This window comes from Boleophthalmus pectinirostris, unplaced genomic scaffold (assembly GCF_026225935.1).
Source record: "Boleophthalmus pectinirostris isolate CB_2022bp ecotype Guang Dong unplaced genomic scaffold, ASM2622593v1 HiC_scaffold_4, whole genome shotgun sequence".
In the NCBI taxonomy this organism is placed as follows: Eukaryota; Metazoa; Chordata; class Actinopteri; order Gobiiformes; family Gobiidae; genus Boleophthalmus; species Boleophthalmus pectinirostris.
Window position 1 is genome coordinate 19,947,000 of NW_026571353.1, and position 25,674 is coordinate 19,972,673.

Below are 25,674 nucleotides of genomic sequence, written 5' to 3' on the forward strand. Positions count from 1 at the left end.
ATGGGTGACTCTAGGCTGGATATGAGGATGGATAGGCACTGGGAGAAGGGGACAGACAGAGGGAGGGGGGGAGTAAGAGGGCCTAACAAGGGAGGCAGGAGGAGAGGCTGAGACCTTTGTGTCGTAACTCAGCCTGATCCTGACATGGAGAAGTGAGAGCTGAGCACACACAAACCTCAGACAGAAACAGAGCCACGCACACGCAGAGAAGACATACGCACAAGACGCACAGAGGCCACGGGACGGGCTGGACGAGCAGCAGGCACACTCAAATCTGTGGGCAGAGGGAGCGGGGACAGGCCTTTGCAGCCAAATATTAACACAGAGAACTCACAGTTAATTAGTTATACATCCATTAAAATAAATGATTAGAAAATAGTCAATTGATTTGAAGGTTAGCCTTTGACATATACACTTGCATCAGTGCACAGCCGTGTGATGAGCACAAAGTGAGCACATGATCTTGTGGGCACACAGACCCGGCACACACAGATGTTTGCTCTTTGCTGCCTCTCTGACGGAGCGCCTGATATGATTGCCACTTAGGAAATCAGTGTGTTTTCACACCACTCTCAGCTCTGCCAAAGCTAATGTGTTAAATATCCATCGGGTACTGCTGTCCATCGCCGGGACTACACACTGCCTTGGGGGCTGATAAACACTCATTTCTTGTACTAACAGAGATCACAGTTGGCAGCCCAGCCAAAAATTCTAAATTGGGGTGCAGTGTGAAAATTTAAACATGCTATGATGTGGAATTTTCACCAAATTCTTCTAAATTTGGTGTTAGGAGACTTACTTAAATTAGAAATTGTAATACTTATCACCTTCTGAGAGATGAAGTTGTGCTGTAGAAATGGACTACTTTAGTTAGTAATTTGCTTTTGTGAAGCTCAAATCAACACATGAATCCCAGTTATTTTAAGTGTTTTGAAAAGGTGTAGACTGCTAATGACAAAATCTAAATATCTCAGTGGAGTATTTTTCACCTTAGCTGTGAATGTGAAAAGAGGAAGAAAGCTAAATGAAAGCCAAAACATTGTGATCGTTTGAGTGTTCACTGGTAACTTCCAGGACCACTTGACCTTTGCCTGAGAAGCAGCACACGCAACACCCAGAAAAAGTTTGGGAAAAGAGGAAAGGGAAGGTGCAGTAAAAGACAGGCCCAATGAATGTAACCACAACATAGCAAAAACTCACACTCTTTGTAGGCTCCTAACTTTGTGGGCAAAGAATAAAATAATAGTAAATCTTCAGGCAATAATGAGATAAAATACAAAATGAGATATGAAAAAAGGAAATGCATGAGTGAAAATATTAGGCAAAAATGTAAGATGCTATTTATTTACTGGAGAAAAAAAAAAAAAAAGATTAATACACTTTTTCTTTAAATCTCTTAAAACAATTCAAATGAAATGAGGACAAAACCCTGTTCATTTGTTTAGTTGTTGTTAACTGAACAGATTTTAACTGTATTGTAGCACGGACTCCAGAAAGGCTTGTGACCATTTAAAAAAAAAACTGAAAGCACTTCTAATAAATAAATAAACAAACAAACAAACAAATAAATAAATAAAATGTGTAAAATAAAACAATAAAAAATTTGAAAAGTACAAAATATTGGGCTATAAGATTAGTTAAAAGTTGTTAGTTAAATGAAATAATACTTGAAGAATTACATTATTATCTTTTACTATGGCAAACACAGACATTTCAAACACACCTTGAAAACATTGTAATTCTTAATGAATTAAATGCAAAATTGACTAAAAGTACTCCTCTCGTTGAAGAGTCTTTCAAGTGATATTGTTGATTAAACCCAATGCCTGGGAGAAGGCTGAGGAAAAACCTGTCTGTACACAAACACACAACAATATACAAAAATGCACATACACACACTGGCTAGAAAGTATAGCATTAAGCGCATAAAAAAGCAATTAAATCAAAGTGGTATAGTGCCTGAAGCGATGAGGACTGTCAATTCTGCTGGAAATGCCACAGAAGATTACAGTTGTGGATTCTATAAACCTTTTTTTTTTTTTTTTTTTTTTGATTAGGAGAGTCAATTATTTCTCATTACTGGAAGATGCTATTTCGGCAAAAGACCTTGTCAGTCAATCACACAAGAAAAAAAAGTCCTATAAAAGCATGAATAGTGCGAGGCTGAAAGAGGTGCAGGGCTTTTGGAGAGGGGGCCATGCTGACCCCTATCCCCACCCAAACTCCTACTAGTAGTCAAATTACCTTTTTAACTGCTACACCTCTGTCAGGTCTTTGTCAGCGCATGGTAATTAGGCCCTTCCACTGGAGAACATTTGAAAAGAAAACACAGTATATTTATTAGTTTATCTTCGAGAGCGCCATTTATGTGGAGCTGAAGGTAAGTTTGAATGCAGTGATTATCTTGTCATTTTCAGCCTGTTTTTCTGAGCGAGTGTGTCAGTGTGTGTATCTGGGGTGTCCGGATACCAACTTGCCGTGGACATATATTTGTGCGTCTATATGTGTGTCTATGGTGCACTATATATTCATGCATTCATGGGGAGCGTTGTGCACACTTCTCCCCATCCTCTTTGTTCTGCTTTGGGTTTGACACATCGAAACAATAGCTGCGCTTCAGTTTCGCCCCAGCCACAGCCCACCAGCAGCAGCAGCCGCACACCACATGGACTGGAGCTGCCAATTAGCACTATCAAACAGCCATCATAAGCTGTCTACTTACCACAAAAAGAGAAAAAAAGAATCCACAACAAATCAATAATTCACCATTTCTGTCGAAAGCAATCACACTCATTAACAGAATGGAGGGGCGGGAGTGAGACCGCTAACTGTGTTGTTTTGATACTTATAGATATAGAATGAGTTAAGTTGTACTGACGCAGACAAAGCACATGAAGTTGCAGCAAAGTCCAGCAAAACTTTTGAGTGAAGTTGAAAAAACTTTCTGACTGAAGTTGAACAAAGTAGGTGTTTTAATGATTTGACTCATTTGATTATAGCGATATCTAAATCAATAAATCGCATCCTATCACAATATTTATTAAAATATTTAAATAAATGAGAAACATTACTGCAAAAATGAGAAGGACACAAAAGTAAGTACCATTCAGTTAACCTCATACATCAAAACATTACATAAGTACTTAGTTGATTGATTGACTGCAATGCATTATTTGTATCATTAGAAACAAATAAATATTTAAGTGATTACAAAACTGATTCTTTTGGATTACGTGTGGATATTGATTTTATTTTGTTTATTTATTTTGTTCATTATTTATTTATTTGCAAAAAGCAATATTTAATATTTGTAAATTAAATGAAGAGATTAAAATAGCTCAGTAGAAAAGCACTCTAATAATAATTTCTGCCCATAACTTTGCAAGTATGTACATCTTCATTTTAGGATTTTGTCAATTATTTATATACTTGATTTACTGTGTCTGGTGACAAGTGAGGGCTGTTGATTACCTTATATATCTAAACTGACCCAGCGGGGCTAACAAAACAGTGCTCAGAATAATCAATAAACAGCCCCACATCACCACAGTCCCCTTCCCCTGTTGTGTAAGTGCAGTACCATGCTGGGCTGACTTGTGCTTAGAGCAGGCCATTCTGACCGGCCGACCAAACCAGACGACACTTAGCGGCCCCTGGGACGGACAGAGTGCGGCGTTTAGGGGGGGACCTGTCACATACTGGGGGTCTCTGCGGGCCAGAGGTGAGCAGAGGTGTCTGGGAGATGCCTGTCGCCCCTCTCTGTGGTCTGCACCCTTTTCATTAACCCGCACCCGTGGGTTACAGCGCACACACTCCAGGGGGGGAGGCAAAGGGAGGGGTGTCATGGAGATGCACAGGACTGGCCCGACTGACCACCAGAGACCCACCTCGCTGTCTGTCTGGAGCGCAGGATCAAGACTGCCTTTTAACAAAATGCCAGCACAAACGGCAACCCGTGCATGGCCACTCCAGCGGGCACAAAAACCACATACAGTCAAGTGTGGAGCAGGGAAAAAGATGGGGGAACAAAGGACAGGCAGTGCCCCCTAGTGTTTTCATCAAAGAGATTCGACCAACGAGCCCCCAAAAACAATGCCACACAAGTCGAAGCTGGACAAGAGAGCGGGTGGTGAGTAATGGTAATGAGTATAAGGAAGAAGTGGTGTTTGAAGTGAAGTAGGCAGAGGACTGGAAGAGAGGGGACAGAAGTTTACTGCTGATCTAAGTGGGACATCAGCGTGTGTGATGGACATTGTTTTGATGATGCATAGAAGGTAAGGGACAAGTTAGCCATGCTTGATTTGAATATGTAAAACTAGCTAATACATTTCAATCAAATGAAATCATTTCATTGTATAGCGTCCATGTGATATTTTATGGTGTAATTACAAGTGATAAGGAGGCAATTATTTATAAAAATACTGACAATGATATATTTACAATATTAACAAGACAAATTTACATGAAACATATACAACAAAGTGTTTAGTTTTTAAAAAAGGACAAAACAGTTATTGTCATTAGTGTTACTGATTTGGGTGAAAAGTCCATAAGCCAATTATATTGCACACAACTCATAAAAAATAAAAATAAATATCAAGGTAATTTAATCCTGGTTTAAAAGGCAGAATATATTTTCTTCACAATGAATATGAATATATTAACAATGTAGGTTTCAAAATCACATTGATTTGTTAAATTAACTTACAGATACAACATCCATCTACAATGTCTACCCTATAGTGTATCAAGGCCCACTGCTCATTCAAAGATAGCTAACACATCAAAGAATCCACTACCAGCAATCTTTCCATTTCTTTCTGCCTAGCTCACTCGTATACCTTCCCTTTTGCTCTTACCATAACCCCCCATCGTATTTCACAGCACATAAAGCCTTAAAATGGCACATAAAACAGTTCATCTCTTTTCACTGTCAGCTTTCCAGGCTTCAAAAATTAAATAGGTTTTACTGCTGGTACAAAACTCAAATGTACACATGAAAAACGGCCCGTATTGGAGGCTATAGAGTTACTTATAGATCAAGTGAATAGCCCATAAGGAGTATTCAAAGCTCAAAGTGAGGAAGGGTGTTTTAGCCATATACTATTCTTGGGCGAAAACTAAGTAAAATATAGTGCAAGAACGGCATGTCTCTAAAGCTACAGGTGATGCATTCACTCAAAAACCACCCGGTAAAGCTAAAGAATACTACTCTGACCCTGATAGTGGTGGTTTGGAGTAGGCAAGACAGTATACAAAGAACATGAAAGATGTGGAGAGATGAGTGACGTCTGGCTAGAGTTGGATGGAAAAAAGACTGAAAAAGAAAAAAAATAGGAGGGCTGAACTTAAACCTTTGAGTCAGAGGGCTGCTGACTTTTGCACCATAAACCACATAGCTGTTCCCTCCCTTTCAAAACTCTCCCCTCCTACATTCACTTCCAAACTATTCACAATCTTGATGACAGGGAAAGAAAATGACAGAAAATGCAAACATGACTGAATCGGAGTGATGCCTACGTGACAATTTGCAACCCTGTATGTCCTTAAGATTCCTTTCGGATATTGTATGCATTCTTATGAAAGAATTAACAAGGGGGGAGGACGGGAGGGAGAAAAAAAATGACATGTGACAAGCGGATTCATTTGAGCTGTCAAGATGTCATCTTTAGCACATTCAAACCTCGCGTCAGACGCTTGTATTCTTGCGCTGGTGAAGGTGACCTAGGTCGTAGCCGCTTGACACACCCAGACACAGCAGGTGAATGGGAGGAAAACACTATGGTTGGGAAAAGCAAGCACAAGAACACATGTGACTGAATGATGGACCACTAATGGATTTAAAGCAGCTATTCAAGATCTTAGCATTGGCATTGGATTAACATTTCTGCTTTGGCGTTGTCAGTGATTAAACTAATAGCACTTTAAACTACATTTATTTGAATAAAAAGGGTCTAAAATAAGTCTGTGTTGAGGAATTAGATCAGTCAGAGTAAAGTACCTGCTGTATTGATAGCAAGTGGAAATGATGACGCTAAACAAAGCAAAAACATCAGGTAATAATGAAAAACTTTAATTACCACATGCAAAAAATAAACAAACAAATAAATAAATATACATTGACCAGCAAACATTGAAAAGAATTGGAGGGTAAGACAGAGAGGCAGACGTCAACGATGATGCAACATGGCGAGAGAGAACGAGAGGAACGAACAAAGCACCCTACTGCTCCTGCCCAGCACAACAAAGGCACCCCAAAGCATGATGGGAATTGTGCCGCTGTGTGTCGCCGCCAAAACATTTGATAAACATACATTGTAACACACAGACAATGCAAGATCATATATTATTATTGTACATAAAGGATTTGCATGTAAACAAGTTAATGAGTGACACACAACAAGTCACCAATTAGCACTCAACTATAAAAGAGGCAGTGCATTTTCAAAAATACTTGTAATACATTTGGATTTGAGTTATTCTGTGGCTACTTTTACAAGTACAGATAGGGTTTACCTAATACAAATTATACTGCACTTTCCCCACATGCTCCTTTGTAACTCTTGGTGTTAAGTAGAATTAGACTGATATATTGGACTATCCTAAAGAGGGCAGTGCAAAAATGTGACAATGCTCCCTCATCCACTGTGCATTAAAACAAGGTTGTAGGTAAGTGTGAACAAAGTCAAACTCGATTATTTGAAAATGACCAAAATCTGCCCTCCATACTGGCCCAAAAACATCGGCACAGGTAATCGGCTTCCAGCTGCTCTGCATTCTAAACAATCGGTACTGGAATCGGCCATAAATAAATGCATTCATCATGACCTTCTTTAGGCCAATTCTGTTGAAATATGAAGTAACATAGTTAATGTGCAAAAATTTGGAGCTGTATAGTTAGATCAAGAACCTTATCACTAAGATGAAAGGGTTAGTATTATAATTTGTGAAATCCCAATGTTATCAATATAGAAAAAAACACCTACTAATCCCCATGAAAGTATGACATCACCAAATTCTTAAAAAGCTTATTAACAAAAGCTAACAATAAATAAAGGCAAAGCTGTTCTGTGCAATACCAAGTAGGTTGTAGTTAACAAATTAAAATGATGCAATGTAAAAGCAAACACCAAAAGCCTTGAAATGCTGTTTGAATGTTACTTTGTTAAAATGTACGATTACAGGCTGCAAAACTCAGGTAAATAGGTTTGAAAAGACAGCTCAGTTGAGACACATGCTGAGAGGGCAAAACGCAAAAGGAATGGTGAGCTTAATATACCTTCTGAATACTAAATCAAAGCTAAAATATGCTAAATTATGATATTGACTCTAAACTTTATCTGTCTTGCTTTCTAACTCCTACTATTTCCTATGCACACTCTCTCTCCCTTCCTAAGGCAGGTCTGCTACTCTGGTGCTGCAGTTGAACTCTGGGTAGCACTGTCTCCGGGAAATAAAAAAAACAAAAAAACAAAGTGATCAATGTTGAGAAGGCACGGGGCGCTCATGGACAGGCCAATCAATGGTGGAAAGAACCTTGCCCAGGGCCTTATGCAAATGGAGGCACGTCCCGTAACCTCGGGAGCGAACATGCGCACTAGATCAATGCGGACGGGGGTAGAACCTTACAGCAAGATCAGCTCCAGCCAGTAAATATGTAATGATGAATCCCTCAAGAGTTTACTCGAACTCACATGAACTAGCTCAGAATTCTCATATCACCGAGTGGCAGAAGGGATCGCAAGAACACTGACAATATGAACTATTGTACACAGAAATGAGAATGGTTGTAAAAATTCACCTAAACAATATTTGATTGTCAATTACATTGTCATGGTAAATTTTGCAGCCATAGACACTAAATTATACAAAAATATAGTAACCATAGCTACTGTTTAAAGCAAATGTGGTTAGTCAAACTTATTTGGACTTGAATAAGAAGATAATCTAAGAGTATGTACCATAAGTTTAAGTGCAAGACATCTACAGACAGCTGAACTTCTTTATATTTATGTATGAATAAATCAAAATATATCTAGCAATATATTGATATTTTGTATGATTTCATAATGACATTTTACAGAACTATTTCCTTGAGTAAACTGTCAAGGGTTCCCAAAGATACACACAGTATGACGTGACAATAGCAGTAGTCTAGGCTGATTATCCTTTGGCTGATTAGGCACAAGAGAACATGAGTGTGCATACTGTATGATGACAAATCCTTACTGCCTCTATTATTATCTAATATACAGTACAGGGCCTACACAGTTGCAAATTGTTTATCTGTTCAAAATATATAAAACAACTCAATTAATTCATTCAGCCTACAGCAGATTTTCTGATAAATACATTACTTTGATTTCAAAGAGCAAAGCCTGGCGGAGACAAGAGGTGAGTATTTTGAACCTCTCCACTCCTCTTCACAGCCAAAAATGTAATCTAGAGACCAAAGATGCTCCTGAAACATAGAGAAACACCAACAAAGGTGCGAATAATGGCGACGTATTGAAGGGAATACTTCACAAAGCCTATTGTGCGAGTATCCTTTTCAGGCAGCAAACCCGCTGTAATTTGGTCTGCGTCATCTGCCTCTAGTCACAATGCAGCAGTACAGCTTTGAAATGGATGGCAAATGAAGGCCATTTGTACATAATCACAGCAGATAGAAGAATTCAGAAGACCTACAATGTGTTGTTGAGGTGGAAAGAAAGACCTTGGTCTATCTGTGGCAGCCAGCGCACCTATGGTTTGGCAAAGAGGGTGTTTTTTTTTCCTTGAAACAAGCAAATCAATTCAAATCAAATCAGCTTGCTAGCCGTGACATTTAAACAGTTCAATTTACATCCTTATGTTAAGAGGAGAGCCGTGCTCGAGATGCCTATTCATTCTGAAAGAAATTAGACGTCTATATTTCAGCTGTTTAATAGAGCAAATATGCTGTAGCTTGGCTGAGGAGGAAACCATGTCTTTTCACGGTGCACAAAAGGCAAGCCATTGTCTGTTATTATCAATGAAGCACGAAAACAAAAAGGAAGATAATATACATTGTATAGATATGTTAGGAAACGCACAGTGCATGATAGGGATGCATTACAGCAAACACATAGCAGTGAGAACGTAGCAGCCCTACTGCACACATGCACTGGTACACTGGTACACTGGTGTATGTCCTGAGGGCTGCTGTCCTGCTGTGCAAGCTGGCAGCCACTTTTGTCATGGTGGTCCTTTTGTTTCACATCAAACAAAACGCCACAGCTTTGCATACGGCTTCACTCATTTCTGCTAGTGTGCCCCAGCAATTTATCATCTCTTCTCACCTTCTGCTCATGGCCTTACCTCACATGCTTAGGATAGTTACTCATGCAAGCTTGATAATACAGGCTAGTAATGGGCACTTTCTGACACAGCCATTATAGGTGCAAAGGTATACTGAGAAAAAATGGGTCTCTATGTAATAAATCACACAAAATATTCTCAGCACTGAGGGATTTATACCAATAATAATCACCCAATGAAATTTTCCCATAGGACAACACTCAATAAAAACACTTTGCACACAATTATTATAAAAACATAGATATGCAGGTACATTTCCAACAGACAAGAAGCTGCTCTGCGAGAGCTCTGAGCATGGGCCCACCAGCTATAGAACCTTGAGACATCCAGAAGCTAAAACAAACAAACGTTTGTGTTTTGAAGGAAGAACGACAAAAGGAGATACACAAGCTGCATTTAAACATCAACAGCTCAAACAACAAACTGTTCCTGATTCTTGGAAACACTAAGATTTGCTGTTTTTTGTCAAGTTAGAAAAATGGTAAAACAAAATGAAAGTGAAAATATACAGTTTTAGAAACACATATTTAAACATCACATGTCTCAACTTTTATTTACAATAAGCACATTAAGGTCTTGCATACATTGCATACAAGAAAAGAACCCAAGAAATGGAACACAACTGAAACAGCTGTAAAATTGTAAGAATCAAGACAAATATTTTGAAAGAGGGTCCTATTCTGTGATTCTCTGAGTCAATGTTCAGTATCCTTTTTAAAGACCTTGAGTCTGACACAACCTGACACAATATGTGTGGGAACAATACAATACTGTATGATGAATTCAGTACAATACTATATGGAGATTTTCTTACAACAATTACAATGCTTATTCTGAGAAAGTTAAACAACTTGTTTAGAAAGGACAGAACAATGTTTATAAAACTTTTAATTACATCCAGGTATAGCAACTCTGGTGTAAAACTGGAGTCCCTGAATATAGAACTTCTCCAACTTTGAGTGATTCAGTGCTGGGTGTTTGATCCCCCACACAGCACTATAGTCATGCAGTCCACAAGGACAGACATCCTCTATATGTGTCTGTACCTCAAGTATACCTTCCCCATCTGACACTAAGTCTCAACCAACACATACAGAACATCAAAACTACAGAGAAATTCAGCCATATTCATTATAGTCACAAACAGATGGTGTTGAGCGACATTTTTACACTGCACAACTGTACATACTGTTTGCCCACCTAAACCATGTTTTTGAGGGGCTGTAATGGTGGCTGCAGGGCTGTCTGGTTGGCACCCACACATTAGTGTACTGGGAGACAGATGCATTCTTACATAAGGTTTATATAACGCAGGGCTGTCCAAACCAATAAAGATGCTCCTTTTTCACTTGGTGAAACCTACTGAGGTTATAGGCAACAACTTCTTGCATAGCAAGCACACACAGTTAGATGAAAATATTGACCACATTCATTCATTAAAGGGACTATACTTTTTTTGTGATTATTCACAACTTACAGGTACAGATGAACCAAAAAAGTAGTATTTAAGTATTTTTTAACTATAGACCAAAGGAGATGGAAGATGGCAAAAGGACCGTACACTAAACATGGGTTTTAGAGCAGGCAACAAGTGAAAGGAAGCCAGAAAAGTGTATAAAGCATAAAATGTGAAATACGATGGACAGATTCAATGATAACTGGAAAAGAAACCAGGGAAAAGGGTAAAAAGTGCAGCGGAAGAGAGAGAAGCCTGCAGCTAGGCTCTCTTTCTCTCTCACACTCATTCAAAGGCAGTTAGCTCCTCTTTGATGTATCTATAATTAGTCAGTACACACTGTGAAGTGTTTTAAAAGAAATCAAATTGCAATGAAACACTTGAGTGCTCCAAACCGGGGCTAACATGCTCTGGAGCAAGGGGAGCGAGCAGGAAAAATTAATGGCTGGCCTTTTTGATGTGCTTGATCAGAAATGTATTTATTAACTGCAAAGGGGAGTAGTAATTAACCCACAGACAGCTTGTTTTCTCTGGGTCTTCTCATGTGTCAAATGGTTCATCCCGCAAGGCTCCAGTCTCCTGCTCATGCGCACACACGCTCCAGAGCTGTCCCTCTGGACTACTTTCTCCACAATTAAGTAGATAGTGAGTGCATATTTCTGCTTGTGTCATGGACTCTAATAAGTGTATATGCTCAGTGTCACACGGAGTCATCATGCAGTTACAACATACCAATTGATAAACATGACTTTTTATACAAAGAAAAATCAATCACAGAAAGAGCTGACCAAAGTATGTGGATAAAATTCAATGTTCACATATCAGACACTAAATACTTTGATTATGATATTACTCTGTTTTTGGGGTATCATTATAACAAAACTACTCTGTCAAAAGGCCTACATTACATTTAGTTTTCTCTTTTATACAGCATGTCCTTCCAAACACACTCCTCTTTCTGTACAATTGGTGTCAAAGATACAGAGGCCTGTGGATTTCGGTTACTGGACTACATGGAAAATATGATAAATTTAACTACCCAGTCACAGATGTACAGTATATGTTTAAATCCACATTAAATGGATGTACTGATATCATGTACCACATGACAAAGAAGAAAAACTCTAACTGTAGGAAACAGAAGCAGTCAAAAAGATACAAATAGAAGGAGTAGATAGTCTTCGTCACACAGCAAGAAAGCCCTGGAGATTGTGGAGCTGTCACGGACAAAACACTGCATGAATATTTAGCAGGCAAATTAAAATTACAAAATAGTAAACAAAAAAGAGTAGGTGGAAGAAAGGAAATAAAATATTCCTGAAAACACCACTGGGACAAGTGGCCACCTTAAGCTTCCTTCTAGTTGTTATTGTACTGCACCTCCCTGATAGAAATAGAAACAAATACGCCCTACATTGTACGTTATAGTGATTGTAAATTACTGTATTGGGACCAGGTAAGAGACAAAAGCAGAGAGTTTAGATCATAAACTGAAGCTGAAATAGTCAATATTTTCATAAAGTGCACAATTCTTTGACAGACGCTGCATTTGACTAAGTATAAATATCAAAACCCCTCTTACATTTAAGCATTAATACCAGCTAGCTCCTGTAGAAAATGTGTATAGACAATATTGCAGAGAGAAGTGTCATCCACCCTGTGTGTAAGCACTTTTACCTCCTTTCATGATGGGTGTGGAAGGAGGAGAGTGCCCCAGGACTTAAGCTAGTTTGTTTAGGAATCACTTTTCATAAAACTAGCAAAAATTAAATGTCATCAATAATTAATGGACACTTCACTTGGCTGCCTGTCTTTTGGATCTGCCTCTGTGTTACATGTAAGTGAATGTAAGAGGCAAACCTTTACCACTGACTTATTGGACAAATGTTCTGTTTCAACTTATTTCCTGTCATATGGGGGATAAAAAGGACAAACGGAAAAGCTAATCACTCACCAGCTCAACGAATGAAAGGCCTCCATAGCTGTGGGCAATGATGAAGACATTCTTGGCTGCAGCTCTGGACACAAAGTGGTCCCACACATAGAGCACATGGTCCTCAGAAGAGCCATTATCCTGCAAAACAATGAAACAAGGCAACTGAAAATTATACATATTTATAGAATACATATGAACAAGTATAGTTATCAAATGGATCAGAATGAATATCCCCTTATGGCCCAAAGTTGGCTACATACCTGCAAGCCCCACTAGCTATAAGGCATGCACAAAGGTGAAGTGTAATAAGAGAGATGTCAAGCTATAAGACTACAGGTGTGAACTCCCACCTGGGGGTCATCACAAATAAAAAAACAGACTTAAATGAAAGAATGAAAATAGCTGTGGCCAGAGGTGATTTCCATAAACAGCCTTGGTCTGGGTAATCAATAAGGCTTGCATATTGCAAATGCCCCAAATGTAAAACTCAATAGGCGAGGTGACGTAACGTTTAAATCTTAATTTGTACCCTGTTGCTGAATCGATGGCCCATCTATACGCCAGAGGAGGCATAATGGGAACACACGAGTGGAAGGTCAAAGGAAAAAACAACAGCACTGAGACACACAAACAGTCGCATCTGCATATGTCCTCAATCTCCAACTCTGCCCGCCAGATACACACACACACACCAGCATGGCCAGGAGACATGTTTAATTAAGCACACAGGTAAGCACTTAGCCAAGGCTCGCAGAACAATAGCAAAAGTGCAGCCATGAAAAGGGCATCCGTTAATGAACTTGTGACATTGATTCTAGACTTTGATTTCCTTTCAAGCTGTCTGGTTTACAATAGAAATCAAACACACATTCCCACAAGAGGTTACACTGTACACAGGACCTCACTGTTGACTAGATGCACCTGAGTTATTACAACCAAGTAGTACTGAAACATGTCTTTTCACAACACAATCACCCCATTACAAGCTTACAACACAGAGAAAAGTTATTTACATTTACATACAATATTGTACAGACACAGTAAGGTGTAAGGGAAAGATTTGAACACTTCATGAATTACAATTCACCAAAATGTATTGTATCACACTAAACACACATCTTTTTTGTCACCTTACATCTAGAGTTTGACCAATATGAGATTTTTCATGGTCAATACTGATACAGATTGTTTACAATATGGAGCAGCTGATGGCTAATAAGCTTTACCCATAATCTGCAGATTTTTATTATTTTCTCCAAATTATGCAATTTAAAATGACTACAAACTCACCCACAGCCCCCCTTTTAAAAAAACAAAAAACAAAACTACAGACCTTTAAAAGAGCCATGCAGTTATCTTTTCGTACAAGTGTTAAAGATTTGTGTGTATTATTTAGGTAGCAGACTGACCAAAACAAAATATCGGCCTGTGCTGGAGATTTAAGGCCGATAACCAATACGCTAAAAAGTCCAAATAGCAGCCCGATATAGTGGTCTATCTCAACTTACATCCCATCATAAGAGCATAACCCTAAAGAATGTCTGAATCCATCATTTTGGCATCAAATTCCTACAACATACATTATTACTTTGTTTATAAAAATTTATCTTCTGCATACAATATTTCACAGTGTGAAGAATGTGAGCTCAGTTAATCAACAAGCTATTGTTTTGTGTGACTGAAATGAATGAATGAATGAATTAATTAATAAGACAGAGGAGGATATGAGACATACTTGCTAGTTTTTTGTTTGTTTATTTTGAAGGGTGCACTATCAAAGACCGTGAATGTGGTTAAGCTTTAGTGATGACAAAATTTTAAGAAAACCACACATTACTCACACATTTAACCCTTTAAAAAATCTTGTCATTCATAAATAATTGTAATGGAGTGTTCCTGTATGCAAGTGTGCACACAGTTGTAGCGTTTGATTATGTGCTGATGTGTGTTTTTGTTGCCATGTTTGTCTAGAGGTAAATTAACCTGTCAGAGTGTTTGTGTTTACTGCGAGATTAGCATGAAAGGGTTGTAGTGTCAGCAACCACCACCTCCATGGAGTGTGATGCAAGAGCTGGCAACTTGGCTCTGCCCTGCCCCTCCTGTGCACAGGCCTCTGTGTGTATGTGTATGTGTGTGAATATGTGTGGTGCATGTGTGTGTGTGTGTGTGTGTGTGTGGGGGGGGGGGGGGGTGCAGTGTGGCTGAACTGTCTGTCTGAAAGGCTGTGACATCAAAGAGCTTTGAAGTCTCCCTCGTCTAACCTCTATGTCAACAGAACATACTGCATTAGACCACAGCCTCCATCATAAGGGAGACATACATATATAATCATTAACTGGGCCAAATAAAAACACATATGGCGTTTATGTTTAAGGGCTTGCAGGGTTCGCCACTTGCTTGTTTCCATGGAGCTGTTATTGTGTGTCCAAATGTTCCATAACATGGTATTAACTAATCTGGCTAGCAATTATTAAATTTTTTTATATATATTTATATATATTTATATTTATATATACACGCACACACACACACAACTTGCCTTAGTGGTATCTCCTGTTTGTCTCTATGGAGAAAGGTAAAGAAAGTTTAATACCACACTGAAACAAAAGCTTTATTGCCATTGTCAATGAGCAAAATTCACAAACTAGGAATGTGCTTCGCCATTACTGTGCTACATAAAATAATGTAGAGGCATCAAATAAGGCATTAGAAATAAAATAAACTTTGACTGGCTACAAATACAAAATACACAGTGCAGATGAACGGAAGAGTGCAAAACTAGTGTAAATAGATGAAGCTTGTTGACGTGAGTTATTTAAAGTGACAGGTGTTATGAAGTGTTCCTGAGCCCAGTGCCAGAGGACTCATGAACTCAAACTCAAAATATTCAGAAACAGATTGTGGGCATCCGTGTGTGGTAACACTCAGACCTCTGCCATCACCCCAATGACTAAAACAACACATTGGAGTAGACACCGATGAAGATTTTGTTACCACTGAATTCTGGCAAAACTTTTGGGAACAGGTGGCAGAATGACTGACACACTTCCTGGTATGGTGGCACAGTAAATTACCTGCACACCATTTGCAAACAGTTGCAATTATTTCCTGGGGTTAATTAGCTGCGCTGGAGCTTCCTACCCTGTGAGACTAGTATATCTGTCACCACTCTTCGCACAGCATCTAACCTAGTTTATTTTTCACACTGTTTCTGTGTGGATCTGTCTGCCAGCTTTGTCACAACAGTGTCCCAGCTCCACACCTGTTGCCAGCATCCTTCAGCCATGACTGTCACGGGACATTTGAGGGTGTGCGCTGCTTGTGATTGGAGGTTTATTGAGTATAAAGAGGTCCATAATGTCCCCTTGGTGCAATGTAAAAATTGGAATTGGACCCCTTCAGGACTGGACACATTCCAGCAGCAGCAGACAGCTTATTAAAATTAAAGAATGAATTAAAAGGTGTGCAAACCATAAGAGGGAAGAAAATTATAGAACAATAACTACAGAGCAGCTTTGGCAAGTTGAATTAATAGAGAGTTTGAAGGTTACATGTTAGGGCATAAAAAAGATAATATGAATGAATACCATTTGTTTATATTTTATATAAAAGTTTTACTAATATTTAAAGTTGTAATTTTCAACTAAACTACTAAATTTGTGACTGACAATCACTATTGCAATCCAGTTTGAAAGCAGAAGGGTCGGGGATCCAATCATAGCCACTTATTTGGAGTACACATCTCTTCTCAAATGTCCTCATCATAATTTAGAAAAAATGTATAACTCCTTTCACTTCAGATTAACAGCAATTAGTGCTTTGCCTTTTCACTAAAATGCATGGACCATGAACTTTATTTGCAAGTTTAGTAACAGTTAGCCAGAGTTTAAACTGCAGTGGTTCTCATTTATCCATAATATTTTCTAGTTGCAGTGCTTTTAATTATGTTTTGTACTCTTTCCTTGACGACAAAAACATAGACTATCCAGAGAGTACAAATCTGTCTCTTCCAATCGGTCTAATGTTTATTCAGTGTAATAAGAGGCAGTACAGACAGTGAAGAGGGAGACCGTGTTGTAGCCAGAATAACAGTCTTAAGGCCAACACAAACCTAATGTCTGACCACTGCAGGAAACAATGAATCTAACAGCGTCAACACAACCTGACAAACAAGTCCTTTAGACCTCCCTGCTCCTCCCCTCAGCTCCTCCCGCTCAGTCCTCTAAAACACAAACAGACTTCAGGAACTGCCCATACTGTTGCTGGATCACAGATGGGAAATGTCAAGAACCAGTTTTGGACCGGAAGTGGAGGAGAGCAGAACTGGCATAGAGACCGTTTATGAAGATGAGTGTTGCACGGTTTCAAAAGTATTCAACTAAGATGGGACACCGCAGCATTAGGGCTACAAAAGAAAGATTTTAGTTTGACTTGTCACTTCCTTTAGTGGCTCCCCTAAACGTTGCACAATGTAACTTTTCAGGAGTAGAGTTCATCACCTGCTTATCTCCATAGTGAAGTTATTGTTATTGCTGAAAGATTCCACAGAATGGCGTTAAACTGATCTATTTCCACAAGCAAGACAAGCAGGCGACACCATCAGGACAAGTTACAGGTCAGATCTATGGATCTCACAGTTAGAATGTATGTTTTTCACTAATAGCAACATCAGTAATTGAATACATGCAAGATAGGTGGAACCTTCCAAAGAAAAGCAAAAACATCCCCTGGGGGGAAGTAGGTGACAGACACTCCACACACTGGAAATTTACATGTTTTACATGTACATTTACATGTACCTTAACTTAACTTACATTCACATCACATTAAATTCATTTTTGGTCTTTTTTTTTAACCAATCCCCCACCTGACCAGTGAGTCACTTCAGCTTCCCAGCCCCTGGAATAATTCCTTTTAATATGCTTTGATTACTCTCTGCTGTCATTCAGTTAGTCTAATGATTAAATAATAAACATACACTCATTAATAAAGCCAAATGATAATTGATATAAATGAGTTTGTTGTTGTGACAAACCGAATTAAAGCTTGACTTTAGTGACATCACTTTATAATTTCATTTCTGTCGATGTGTATATGTGCTTTTGACTTTCTTCTTCAGTTTTGTCTTATTCTTTTCAAGGCACAAAGAGAGACACCGCTGAAGTTACCTAGAAGCTGTCTGAGCGCTGATGGCCCTGGATAGTAAGGGGGATAAGGAAGGTATGGAGCAAATTAGCGACAGAGATGGGAAAATAATGACTATAGCATTGTGGGTAATTAGCAGGTATAGTGCCTATGGAGAGTTGGGAATATAATGATGTGAGAAAGAGACAGAGAAAAGGGAGAATGAGGTGAAAATGTGTGCAAGACTAACAAGAGGGGGGATAGTGCGTACGCGGTGAGGGAGTGGTAGAGACCTGCAGGGAAAAATGTGTAGGTGTGCTATTCAACTTTTCAATAGGGGAACATACAGCCAGTGTGGGAGAGCCAGCATGGAAACTAGCCATCCGCACGTGCAGATTAGCGTGCTCGGACTGTATACAATAAAAAAGCATGACCTTGGTGGGGTCAGCCTGCTCTGACAATATTTGCCAAGGCATTGTTTCAAATCAATAACTCATTAACAAAGTACAAAGGAAGTTGCTGTGGGTTTGTGAGATTCTTTATTAGAAAAGAGCGGCTCCGGGCCAGAGAGGTCATCGCTGTGACATCTCGGCTAGACTCGCACTGCCGCCCGGATTGTCAGGTGAAATTACTGCAAGCCATTAATTGACATAAGGCAAAGGAGAGCGGGCAAGCAGACAAGGCGCTGTTTGTTCCAGGATGACCCTGAGGTGCTGGTTGTGTGTGTGTGGAGGTGTGCGTCTGTGTGCGTATGTCTCTATTCGGGTCAGTCTGTATCTACAGCAGGTCTGTGTGCCGGCTAAGACTGAGGCGGCTCAGTGTGCAGGAGGTACAAGGGAGGGCAGGATGGATGTGTTTGATGGTTGACCTGACTAGAAGATTGGGAGCAGGGATCTGAGACTAGAGCGGCAATGCTTCTGCCTAGAGCAAACACACAATCACATGGACACAAACAGATGTTCGTGCAATTAACACACACAGCACATACTCACAAAAACTAAAAATATATATTTTCTGTAAATAACACCTACTCAAATAAAATGCAATACACAAAGGTTAAAGCTAATAAATGAACAAAAGGAGTGTACGTACTGAAGAGATAGTGAAAGGAGTGCATTAAGTCAATTTGTTTTCAGCACCATGCAGGTGGTGCTGCCCCCCGGCCCTGGTCATTGACCTCTCCTTTGACCAAGTTCAAAGGTTAATCAAGTCCCTACCTGTCCTTGGATATGCTGAGCCGTACATCCTGGCACGACAACAGGTCGCAGGCCAAAGAAATCCTGTCTGTATAATTGCATGTGGGCTACAGATTGGGGCAAAAGGGGTGAAGGTGACAAAGAGCAGGAACCTTCTCCCTGAGGGAAACACTGTTGCACCATGTTGAATGCAATTAGCCCTGTGTATGTCCATGTCTTAATGTTCACTATCAGAATGTGGGAGTATGTGAGTGTGCATGTTTGTGGATCCTCAGGGCAGTTTGTAGTACACTGGGAAAACAGGACATCACTGCTAAAAACAGACAAGGACAAGACTCTGAGGCTGCTGCCCCAGTGGACAACTGCGGCTGGGAATAACTGGTCCTGCAACCACTGGGCCAACATAATAGATGCTGCTTTACTTTGGAAACACAGTATGGTGCAATACATCTTAATATATTCTACTTTATTGGACACAACCATAGAGCAAAATGAAATATTGTGTGCATAAAGAAATTATTCTAATATTCTTAATAATTAAGCCTGCACAAATATTAAGACTAATTTAGGATTAAAATTTGCACCCAAACTTTAATATGTTGTAATTAAAGGGAGGAAAAGCAGTGCTTTTTCCCCGTTTGCTCTTTTTCCCCTTCTTCTTTCCAGGGCCTGCTGGCCTAATCCCAGCCAGCCAGCCTTGGGTGAACTCTTTGGAAGCTTCTTAAGCCCATGAATGTGGCTTTTGTTCCTGCCATTCCTCCGCTTGGCTGACAGAAAATAGCTAACTGGATTACTGCTAAAATTCAGAGTAAAGTGAACTCCCAAACTTCTATATGGCAAAGTGCGAAGAATGCACCCTCCCACACCCATTTTACCCCACGGTTATCCACATCAGCATCCCTGCGTTCACTTTATACCCCCCAAACCCTCTTGCTGTCTGCTCAGGCCTGAACTAGCACCCCTCTAAACATGGTGCACTGGGGTGTGATCGGGAGGAGGAGGATTAGATAAGGTTGAAAGGTTGCGCACTATGGACCCAAGGCTAAAATGTACCAATCCTAAAAGCAGTTAAGAGCTTATTAATGTGTGCAAGGAAGCGTATTAATCAACACATCTCTATTAGACAGTTATAATAAAGTGAGGCTACCCAATGCTTTTCCATATAACTGTTTTTACCCTGTGAATTCGAACTAGAGAGTATTTTCCAATTATTCAATCTCTATTACGTGATGAATGCTTGAAGTATGCTAGAATGTGTGTATCTGAATAGCAGCGTGCAGGTGGTCTAGCATCTCAGCAGGAGTTAAGACTGTGAGGTGTATAGAAGAGAAAGCCTTGTTCATGTGTGCCTTTGCAAGAGCGCTTTGCGAGCCTGGCTGGGTGCTTTAAAAAAGATGAAAACAGGCTGGCTAAAGAGGTTTGATTTGATCCACCACCCAGCCGGTCCAACAAAGGTGAAGGAGAATGGCACACGGGCACCCACACCCACACTAAAACCTCAGCTCTTTTTGTACCTGCTTCTTTTGTGACTCTCTGTGCCCTAGTCCATCACCGTGTATACGCTTATGTGTGTGTGAGCGTGACAGATTACCGCGCTCTGGACAGAGGCAGAGCAGAGTAAAGTAAAGCCATGAAGGAGGAGGCGAGGTCAAACACACATGCATCCTGCTGACTCTGGGGTCAAAGGTCAAAATTCAAGTGGCACCGACACAGAGCCGAAGCCCTCAACCATTAATCTTTATCCACAATCTGCAATCCCTGCATCTGAGGACATGTGTGTTCCTCTGGAAACCTCAAGGTCCAACCTCAGAGTCCACACCCGTGAAACTCAAAGAGAAATATTTATACTGGTATACAATTATACATCATCATTAAAAACAAGTTTCACTGTATTTCTTACACTTACATAACAGGATAGGACAATTATTAGGTTCATTCTTTAGGTAATAAAACTGCACATCTATTTAAAATAAACAAAAAAAAATTAAAAGTATGTAATAATTTACTATTAATGTGAATGTGAAAGTGGGACCACTAAAATATATATGGTCAGAAAATAATTTATAAATAATCATAAAGTACTATAAGCTAGGACTAGTTGTATTGTGGAATGCCCAAGGTAATATTTATACACAGGCATTTTTGCCTTATTATGGTTTTTGTGTGAAGGTACTGTCAAGAAAGTGAGAAAAACCCTCTGCTGACAGCTACAAAGTGACTGTCCCACAAACTCTTATCAATGATTCATCTTTTTCACACACACATGGGTGAGTGTTTTTTGACTAAAAATGATAATAAGCATTTTAATAAATGCAGTGTCTGACAGATTCACAAAACAGTAATGACTTAACTACTCTTTATTAAAAAAAAAAAACATACTGTATTAAGATTTACGATTAAGCAATTAACTTAAAAAAAAAAAAAAAAATCACATAGATTATTATGGTTATTTTACAGTTTGTTAATTGTAAACTGCAATATTGATCTGTGCAATTTTTGGAACATTGGTGTACAATTCAAACACACAAGCAGTGCAGGGCTGTGGGTGGGCATACATGAAAATTTGCACTGATGCCGCAAATACAAGACAATGCAGGACTACTCAAACATGAATGAATCGATCAAAATAACTTTCAGTAAGCTAATAATGAAGGAATGCCATTGGTTAAAAATGTATGCATGTAAAGAAGAGAGTTCATTGTGTAGGCATATTATTAAGTTAGGAATCAGGTGTGTGCACGAGTGTGTGATTGGGGTGTGTGTGCCCATTCGAGTATGATAAGAATGCTGCTGTGTGTTTGCCGAGTGTGCGTTCGGGAGATAATAATCCCAGCGGTCAACACGAGTGAAGGGCCAAAGCTGCACTGACCAGCCCACCATATGAGAGCGCGAAGGAGAGGGAGGAAATGAGGGAGAGAGCCATGTGGTTAACACTTGCTCACTGAGAGGCGACTGGAGCCCAGCCAACCTCTTCACACACAGGCTGACCACACAAGAGCCTCTCTTCTCCCTCAGAATCCCATCCTCCAGTCCTCATTACCTAACGATTCCCTCTCCTGCCTCCTCTCTTACCTCACATCCTACTTCTTTCATCACATTCTTGCCTCTTTTATCAAACTTGTCCAAAATCATACCTCCCATTTTCTCACCTATGCCTTGGCGTCTTCTCCTCCTACACCCTTTAACTGTCAGTCTGTCCTCCTCCCCCATCATGTCTGCTTATGATGAACACCCATCGCTCTGCCTCTACGTCCCAGTCAAACATGTCCCTCCTCATCTCCCTGTCTGTGCAGAGCTGTCGTCTTGTGTTGACTTACTCGTACAGGGATGCGCTCCATCTCAGCCTCCTTCTGTGGGTTGCGGTACTTCTCGTAAAATTCTTTCTTCTTGCTGCCCTCTTTGTCATCTTTGCGTTCCTTCTTTTCAGCTGGCTCATCCAGTAGTTCGTCCTGGGAGCCAAGAGGGGAAGATCTATCTGGTTTCTCAATCTCAAGGTAGTTTTCATTGGGGTTTAGCACCATTACGCCATAGCCTTCCTGCAAAACAATATAAAAACATTTGAAAAAGGTGTATTTTTGTAATTTTTTTTTTTTTTCACAACACAAATGGAAAATACACGTCTTTGTTAATTAAGTTAATTTACCACAAATATTTGAAGGTGTAGTAATAGTAAACATGTTGATAGATAAAGGTGAGGAGGACAGAGTAGTGGAATTTCAGGGAGAGTTGGAATTCACTCTTGGTAGTATCAGCCAGAGCAGTGAGCATTTAGTTGAAAGGGCACATGTCACTTAATATAGAATTCAATTGATTTTTCCATCACCCTGTGTAAAGGCAACAATATACATTTGTGTCGAAGTAATTCTAAGTCATAAACCTACAAAATATAGACTTTTTTTTCCATTTTCACATCAGAACATGTTCAGATATTTATTAACAATGAAAGGTTAACATAATAAATAAGGCAGAGGAAATGTGCTGAATAAAAGGAAGTTTTCATCAAGACTATGTAGACTTTTAATTAACTGTGCTTATTGTCCCAAGCACTCGCAAACTAAAGCAGGAAATGGAAGGATTCCTGTTGCACTCTGGCCATGCTACTCACATAAACTCTATTGTGACTACACACGGACACACAACGCTTCAGATTTAAAGTTACGCAACACAGTATATTAATTGTTGTCACATAAGCAAATACACCATTCATATGTATTGTAAAAAACTAAATGTCACAGAATAATGTTATGACTTCCAAATTAACTATATGAAAGTGAGAGAAGGCACGGTTTGATTGTAAATGAATGCATATTTGGATGTATTTTACTTGTGTTTGTTAACCTGCTCAGGGACAGCAGATGGAAACTGGCTTTGGCTTAATCTTGTGTAAAGCATCTCTTCTTTTATGAGATTAAAGTGTTTATATGATCCCTGTTAAAAAAAAAAAAAAGAAAGAAAAAAAAGAAAAACTAAACAACAAAGGTGACTGTCATTGTTTTGTTAAAAGTTGGAGATAAATTACAAATATTTCAAATTATATAACCAGATTTAGAGATCATGTTTTGATTTTGACAACAAAATAAAGATATGTGACACAGTACTTGCAAGCTCATGGTGTGTTTTTGCGCTATACATTCCTCAACCTAAAATATTAAAATAGTACAAATATTACATTGCACCTCTAAAATAAAATTATTACATATTGTGCGTTTTGATCCTCTTGGACAAAATATTCACACATATGCAGATCGAGTATAATGAGAAATAGGAGAGTGGAATAAACACCTTAAGGAGAGTAATAGATGAAACAGAGTTGTAGCCTCGCTCAGCATCATCTCTTCCTTAATAAGTGTTAACACAATGTGCTTGCCTGGAGTCCTCCTGCGCCCATCACCATCAAACCTTTCACACAGCCCTTTCCTTAGCACCTGCCGTGTGTTGACAACAGCAACATGACACTTTCTCACTTATTTAGATTATCAAATCAGCCGGATTCTCACTTGCTTTCAAATTCAGACATGACTACTCGTCCCTCTCTGCATGCATATACAACTTAACATTTGACAAAAATAATATAAGCATTAATTAGTAAGTGAAAACAGCATACATAGACATATTTATGGATATCTGATAACTACTAGTGCAACACGAGCAGTAATAAATTCTAAAACCAACTGTATATATCAGAGTACTTTTTTGGTAATTTAAATGCATGTTTTTATGCAAACTCAATCAAAGAAAATACTCAGTTGAATATACAAAAAGGTTTGCAGACAGTATATAAACTCAGAAAATCCAGGTTCATACCAGCTTTGTGCCACTGCCCACTGGTGGTAGCCTGATAAAATAACTGCCAGGTCCAGCCTTGCCTGTGATAACAACATACAGTACCTACAATTTGTTCTGTAAACTATACGTAGACTTTGAAATCAAAGTACTGAAACTATGACAACATAACAGAAAAGTAAGAAATACGTGAACTCACTTTTGAATCGGAGCACCATCTTGTCCTTAGTTTCTGGATAACATGGTCAAAAGTTAATAGTCCAGGAACACAGGTGACCGCTCATGCAAACCCAAAGTGTGATACAACTACACATACTCCTTAGCAATATTACTCCACCTCAAAGCCATCCGTTACGCTTCCTGGCCTTAAGAACACTGATTCTAACCCCAACTGGTCCAGTTCCTAGCCTTTAACTTGGGAATCCTAACCCTTACTGGCCTATAGCCTTTTTTCAATGCTGATAGCCCAAATATAGCCAACACCCTTTGAGCTGTCCAGTCACCCAGAAGGACATTGCTGCTCAGGCAAACAGTGCTGCTTGGTCATGAGGAGCAGGGCCTCAAAGTTCAACTCCGAGTCGGAAACCATCATTTAATCTAACACTGAGAGGTCTGTGTGGTGTCAGGCTAACACTGCTGCTCCCAGTCCAGGCGTTTCCTTCACTCAATCCCCTCTCTGTCAAACAAACACAAAACAGTAGGTCATGATCTGGTTTCATCCATGTATAGTTTACTGGGGTAATAGTGTTTGATATATCTTTGCTAAATCACCTCTAGTAAAACTATATTAAAGCAAATGGTCCCGCTCAACCAAATTAAAATTTTAGAATTGGGAGTTTCCCATAGAGAATGCCAAGTCTCTTGTCTATAACCCTTGACTTAGGTCATGTGGTCTTTTTATCTAAAGCTAACTGTTTCGTCTTGCCTACAGACACACTGGCAGATGGACCCAAAAATGGAATACATTGACTAAATCTGATCATTGTGCTGTGATGTGCTGTCAAAGTCTGTCTCAATCTTATACAAATGCAGGTTGCAATCCTAGGTCACTCTCCTTTATACAGCTAAATCTCTAGCACAGCCATTGCACACTCTGGGCTGTATGCCTTTGTCCTGTGCACACACTGTTTTAAATAAGACACACGCAGATCTGATTTGGTCCTCTGCTGTAGAGCTTTGGCTCAGCCTCTTCCCATGCCCTGTGGTGCCCTGTGCCACCACCACACTGAGCTCCTGCCCCAGGGCCAGCGGTCAAGAGGGTCGCCCCATCCCCTCAGAAAGGGGGTACTGCGACCCCTCACCTCGCTCCGGACGATCCCTAGCTTGTCTTTGTCAGCCTG

General features: G+C 39.6%; 1 protein-coding gene across 1 annotated transcript in view; it reads right to left on the reverse strand.

Annotated features, from left to right (window-relative positions):
* The window catches only part of fam172a (family with sequence similarity 172 member A), a 115,364-nt gene that overhangs the window by 44,744 nt on the left and 44,946 nt on the right, over positions 1 to 25,674 (reverse strand). The window contains exons 7-8 of the mRNA XM_020917606.2: positions 22,369 to 22,587; positions 12,750 to 12,869 (exon numbers count right to left, since the gene is read on the reverse strand). Of these exons, the coding sequence (XP_020773265.1) occupies positions 12,750 to 12,869; positions 22,369 to 22,587 (339 nt within the window). The remainder of the gene's footprint in view (positions 1 to 12,749; positions 12,870 to 22,368; positions 22,588 to 25,674) is intronic.